The sequence below is a fragment of the Papilio xuthus genome, unplaced genomic scaffold (genome assembly GCF_000836235.2).
Source record: "Papilio xuthus unplaced genomic scaffold, Pxut_1.1 DF826961.1, whole genome shotgun sequence".
Classification (NCBI taxonomy): Eukaryota; Metazoa; Arthropoda; class Insecta; order Lepidoptera; family Papilionidae; genus Papilio; species Papilio xuthus.
This window is the reverse complement of record NW_013531688.1, coordinates 3,674,669-3,681,146: the sequence shown is the minus strand read 5'-3', so window position 1 is coordinate 3,681,146 and position 6,478 is coordinate 3,674,669. Positions and strand designations below refer to the sequence as shown.

Below are 6,478 nucleotides of genomic sequence, written 5' to 3'. Positions count from 1 at the left end.
TTATATGTGCTTGTATTTTGATAAAAAAAATATGTATTTACTTACCGATAAATATTGGAATTTTTATAAATATTGGAAAAAAAATGTTAGAATTGAACTAGTCGTAAAGTAGCAGTATTTATTTTTGTCGTTGTAAGTAAAATATAATTATTTTTGAAGAGTGTTTAAAAAACACGTTAATCTTTTTTTGTTGTTTATTTATTTTTACGTAATATGTTTAATCATTATACTCGTCTTTATAACATGCATTTACAGTTTTATTAAGTTTAATGTTTTAACATTATAAGCCATGTTTGAAGTTATGTATTTAAAGCATTTTTTAAATATTATTATTTTATATTTACCATTACGATAATAAGAGTCTATTTTTTACATTTTCCAATAAAATGTTTAATATATATTGTTTGTGTGATTTGTTTTACATCAATACCCCGACAAGCACTATATAAGCAACATAGCACACTAGTGCTAATAAATAGTTCTGGACAAACCAATCCAACAACAAAATCATCGGCGTATCTCTTTCCGAATACGCTAACAATAGGACAATGGGTTTACACTGTCCCAACACTTGCATAACTACAATAATGCGATCCCTAACATTGTCATTGGAAAAACAGTTATAATGTTATCATCATCTATTGGTTGCTTTTTGAAGCAAATATTATATTATTTCTAAATTTTTAAGTTAAACTAAATAAACAAACCGCAAATAAGAGTCCCATCCCATGCCTTAATATAGACTTTAAATAGGAGTTAAAATGACATTCATCGGTATTGTAGTTCGCCCTATTATAATGGAGACGTTTTTGATTTATGTCGAAAGGCTTTTGCAAAATCTTTTTAAGGAAGTGCAAAATAAAACCAGGGAAAAAGATTTTTGTTTTATTTTATCATGTTTTTGAGCAAAAAGATCGGGTAACTAACCATTGTTTCTTTCTTCTCTGTTTTCGCACGCTTCTGTCACTGTCAATGTCCATTGCAATTGTCAAATGTAAATCAATGTCAAGTAATACTATAAATATGTAGCTCATGTAAACAACCTTTTTTATTTGCCTTCGATTTTTGGTTTGAATTCTTTCTCATTTAGTACTTTAGCGTAATTTGTCTAAGCTGTAGGTTGCTCCCAACCAAACTTCGTTTTTGTTTTTCCCACGAGATAGAAGTGTTATACTCGGCCTTTACGACTTAAGGCAGTTAAATCAATTTCGACAAATTAATCATGGTAAGTTCATTTTCCTAATAAAAGATTTGCTTATTTTTAGATGGTCAAGGAGCAATGTTGTAAACATGCTACTGCTAGGGCCCCAATACAGCATAATTAGACAAAATTTGGATGTAATACAAATATACTCAATTGTTTGCATTAACAACATAAGCTTGTGCAATATTTTGCATGAGTAACACACTCATGGTTCCCAAAAATTTGATAACATGGTGCAATCAAAGAACACATTAAAAAATATATTCAATATTTTAAAAATGAGTTCTGGATTTCATTGTATTTTAATTCAAAAATTAATAACATTTTTACAACATCAGACATTATCTACACCAAAACAAAAGAGGCAACTAACAAAAGATAACTAAATTAAAATACAGTTATTTGTATTTAGAAACTTGATAAAATAATTTTTACTAATAATGTGTTCTCAGGCTAAATCAAATAGACCTCGTGTCTGTATTATTGGTGCTGGGATTGCTGGTCTTACTTCTGCAAAATATTTAAAAGATGAAGGAATAGACTTTACGGTACTAGAATGTTCATGCTACGTAGGTGGTATGTGGAGATATGAATCATGGGGACCTTATGACGAATTTGACTCAATATTGCACACGGCTATGATTTTTGATTTAAGGTAAGCCACTATATTAAGACATATTCTAAGTATTGAAATGGATTGTGGGTGTTTTCGAAATTAATTATTATAAAAAAAACAATTTCTTTAAAAAAATCCTAAGAGTTGCTTTTGTTGTGTGGGTAACATGTTAACCTGTTAATCTTTAATTAATGAAGTTAATATTTTTCTAACTTCACAATATCTTTAAAAATACAAGTCACATAGTCGAAACTGATAGACAAATAAAAATAGTGTGGAAAAAGTTCTGGTCATTAAAAGAAATACTAAAGTCAAAATTATCTCTCAAAATAAATAAAAAAGTCATAGACATGACCATACTTCCGTGTTTTTAGACGACGCCCAAACCTGGATCATCATCATTAACTCACTATACATCCCCACTGAGGGGCTCCTGGGCCCCCCCTAAGTTAGGGGTGACTAGGCGATAGTCAACCATGCTGGCCTAATATGGGTTGGTTACTACCAAACCTGGATTGGACCTTGTCTGTAAAACTTTTCGAAAATTCCTTCCTGTCAACAAGCTATGGAAAAAAGCATCTAGAATATCAAAATAAGCCAAAAAAATTATAGTCATACCATAAAATTAAGAACAAAGTTATCAGCTGCAGTACAGCAAGTGCAGCACCTTAAATGTAAATGGGCGGGACATGTGATGCTCACCCAATGATTTAATGATTAACAAAGGTTACTTTGGGATTAACTGTCCCACCTGTGGTTATGTGTAGATTTTGGTGAGAATCCAATGTAACACAGATCAATTACAGATAATTAAGTCAAAAATTTAAAACATGATTATTAATAAAAGCATTATACATAACCATCTATTTTCTTATTTTAAATATAGTATTTTTTTTCTAAATATAATGATAGAACATATATACAAATAGTACACCACAGGCTGCGGAATCCCATCACTCAAGCAACCAGCAGTCAGGACAGTAGAGGCAGGGACCTTCTTGTTATTGTTGCGGTTTCTTAAACATATCCGGTTCTTAGTCCAACTGTTTAGCCATGGCTTCTTAAGATGTTGGTCGAAACTCTTCATTATCATATAATTATTAATATTTGCATTTCAATTATTTCTTAGAACTATTTAATCCAAAGGAATTGAGTACCTATCTTATCAACATAAGATATTGCTATATATGACATTTACAATAAATATGTATTATCTGATAAGCATAAAATTTTACATTAAAAAACTTTATACTTCTATTTCAATTACTTTGATTGCAATGATTTTTTTTTAAAGTTAAGGTTAAATAGGATTTTACTTTGACTTTGATTTCTCATGCAGTTTTTCAATGCATTAACCTAATATAGCTCTGAAATTATTGCTTTACCAGATAACTCCGCGAGCATGGATTTAAAAAAAAAAAACTAATTATTAGCATATGTGATCTTCCAGACTATATCCTACATTCAAGCCAAATTATATGAAGATCTGTTAAGCTGTTCTGGAAATACCTTCAAACAAACATCCTTGTGTTTTTGTTAATTTTTTTAATTTGAATTTTAGATTAAATATACCACATCCTGCAATGGAACTCCCTGGATACCCTATGCCAAAACATTTGCATTTTTTTCCCTATGCGCAAACGTATTACTACTATATCAAGTCTTATGCAGAACATTTTAACTTAATGGAGCATATACAGGTAAATTGATAAACATCAGAATAACTACATTTTACTTAGCATTTAAAAAATCCAGCAAATGAGAACCCATATAAATTTTTGGGTTGATAAAAATAAAATCACAATATTTTACATAGTTTCAAAAAAGGTCATTATTTTAGAACGTATGTAACGAAATATTTTAAACGGAATTATTGAAAGGGCAGATTTAGTTCAATAGATGTATGTTTAAAAAAATCAGTTTATAATGTGTCTGTTTAATATTGACAATTATCTAGTATGACAAATCATTTCACAATTCACTAGAGATAGGTTAAGTAAAATCGATTATAAAAATTTTCAATGGTTTTTGAAATTGTTTTTTACATATTACTACTTTATATTCAAATCTACATAAATAAATGAAACATCAAATCAAAAATTGAGATTTTGACATCAAAACAAAATGTTTTTTTTTTTTACCTAATTATGCGAGAAATAGTCAAATATCTGTAATAAAAAGCAAAAAGTAATAAAGTACCTAAATTATAGCAGCAATATTTTCGTTTTATATTATTAAAAGACCGATTCTCGATAGGCGAACGGTCCGACATTATGTCAACCGAGTATAAGTACAACACTAAATCAAAATTAATTGCAGCTATAAATGTTATATTTATTGTTAGAAATTCAATAGATATTTGAAATTAAATTAATTGTTACAGTTGCTTCATAATGTTACATCAGTGAGGCGGGAAGGAAACGTATGGAAAGTGATATACAACAAAGTACTAAATAAAACAGACCACGAAGAAGAATACGATTTTATTATTGTAGGAACTGGTCACTTCAGTAATGCTAATGTACCTAAATTTCCAAATGAAGAACTTTTTAAAGGTTTTTGAATCATTTAAAAATATTACTTTACATCGTTTTTTTTTCGAAATTATGTCTTAAGTAGGGGGTAAAAGTTTATTTATTTATTTTTTTTGTCTAGTTTTTATCAAACCTAGGAGTTAAAAAAATCATATTAAAATTTACTTTTTGTAGACGATCTAATCATGTGCCCCATGTCTATCTCGCGAGAATCGTCGCTAGAATAAGAGAGACATTTGTTTTTGTACATATTTCTCATGATAAACTCTTATATCTATTATACGACTGTATTTTAAAAGTTGAAATTCCTCTTACCAGGAGTTATATTGCATAGCAAAAACTACAGAGTACCCAGTGTATACGAAAATCATCGTGTTTTAATTGTCGGAGCGGGAACTTCAGCATGGGATATTATCATAGATATGCTTAAGTACGCTAAGACAGTGGTGCACAGCCACCATTCTAAACAAAACATTAAAACGAAGTTCCCAGACCTATACATAAGAAAACCAGATATCAAAGAATTTAAAGAAAATGGAGTCGTTTTTGTTGACGGTTCTTATGAAGAGATTGACAAAGTTATTTATTGCACTGGTAAGTGTCATATTCATAGTTCAGAATTATATCTGACCGGGTGGGCATAAGTCAAACTAAATTATGATAAGCCTACTAGCGGCCTTATTACAAAATAGAAAAAGTGTCACAAGATAATTTAAGTAATGTAATTTTCATGTCACTTTTTCTTTTATGTTTTATCTGTATATCTAAGAAGGTTTTATACATATTTTCTGAGAAGACTGTCAACGATAGCTGCGCCCCTCTCACCGGGTCTTCCTTGTTTGAGAATAACTGTACCATTGACTATTTTCTTGCATCGACCAAGCAATTCTCCAAACATTTCAATTCATCATAACAATACTTTTTCAGGATTTAGCTATACATATCCTTACTTGGACCCATCATGTGGGTTAACAGTCAACAAAGACCATGTGCTCCCCTTGTACAAACGCCTTGTGAATATAAATGAACCAAGTATGGTGGTACTGGGGCTGGTGAGGCGCGCCTGCTACGTCGTAGCTTTAGACGCTCAGGTAAAGTAAATTTATGACTTCGTCACTTGTACGTCTACATCAAGGGGCTTAAATGAAAAGCTACTGAGCATCGGTCAACAACGTTGACTAGCCATGGGTTTCTGACACCAAAATCTCTGTATAAAATATATTTTGGTCTCAGAAATACGTTAAGGGCGGGTTTGATTGACTATAAACATCGAGTGTTTAGCGTCAGTCCAATCGGACCAAATGGATTTTTTCCCATTGAGCCGATTGAAAGAAAAACGATTGATGTATAGGCCGATTGGCCCAAGGGTATACATTTCCTATTCGGGCGATTGACTCCATATAATAAAAATAATTTCTCATTAGTCCAATTAGTAAGGCCGATCAGCCCAACGGCAAACACCCCACTCATCTGTAAATTTCTCTATAAATATCTGCATATTGCATCACAATGTTTTTAATTATACTAGTGAATAATAAAATATGACATTTTGTTACGTAACTATTATTTTATTTATTTTTCAGGTTCGTTACACCACAGCACTTTTAAAGGGTGATTTTAAACTGCCCTCCAAGGAGGAAATGACGAATGTTTGGCAAAAGGAAGTTGATAATATTAACTGTAATGGACGACCCATGTCTGATTTACATTTGTTAGGAGATAAAGAGGTAATTATAACACAAGCCCATCACTGCATTTACAAAGTTATAGCTTGATTTGAGATTTCTTACTCTTGCTAATACTTTTCTGTTTTATACTAGCTGTTGCCTCCAACTTTGTCCATGTGGAATTAAAATATTGTAGTAATAAATACAACCGGGGCTAGGGAAGCTCAACAACAGTGAAAAAAAAATCTAATCGGTTCAGTAGTTTTGGAGTTTAATTCAATCGTTCGTCTTTATTATATTAGTATAGATTAATTTCGTAATTTTTTTCTAGGATCAGTATTACAGGGAACTGAGTGATGAATCTGGTATAGAACGAGTGCCCCCTGTCATGTCTAAACTACGAAATGTCAGCAATGAAACGAAACTGGAAAACTTATTCACTTACAGAGACTATATT

The 6,478-nt window shown here is 31.0% G+C and overlaps 2 protein-coding genes across 2 annotated transcripts in view; both read left to right on the top strand.

The window, feature by feature from the left end:
• Positions 1 to 798, top strand: part of LOC106119918 (senecionine N-oxygenase-like) — a 6,039-nt gene extending 5,241 nt beyond the window's left edge. Inside the window, exon 8 of the mRNA XM_013315044.1 lies at positions 784 to 798. Coding sequence (XP_013170498.1) covers positions 784 to 798 — 15 coding nt within the window. The remainder of the gene's footprint in view (positions 1 to 783) is intronic.
• Positions 799 to 1,011: 213 nt separating this feature from the next.
• LOC106120136 (senecionine N-oxygenase) lies at positions 1,012 to 6,478 on the top strand (the record flags this gene model as incomplete). The annotated part of the gene is given in 8 exon segments (XM_013315356.1): positions 1,012 to 1,225; positions 1,657 to 1,859; positions 3,382 to 3,520; positions 4,204 to 4,375; positions 4,673 to 4,948; positions 5,282 to 5,445; positions 5,938 to 6,081; positions 6,353 to 6,478. Coding segments are annotated over 8 exon segments (1,227 nt in total), but the record flags the coding sequence as incomplete, so codon positions are not given.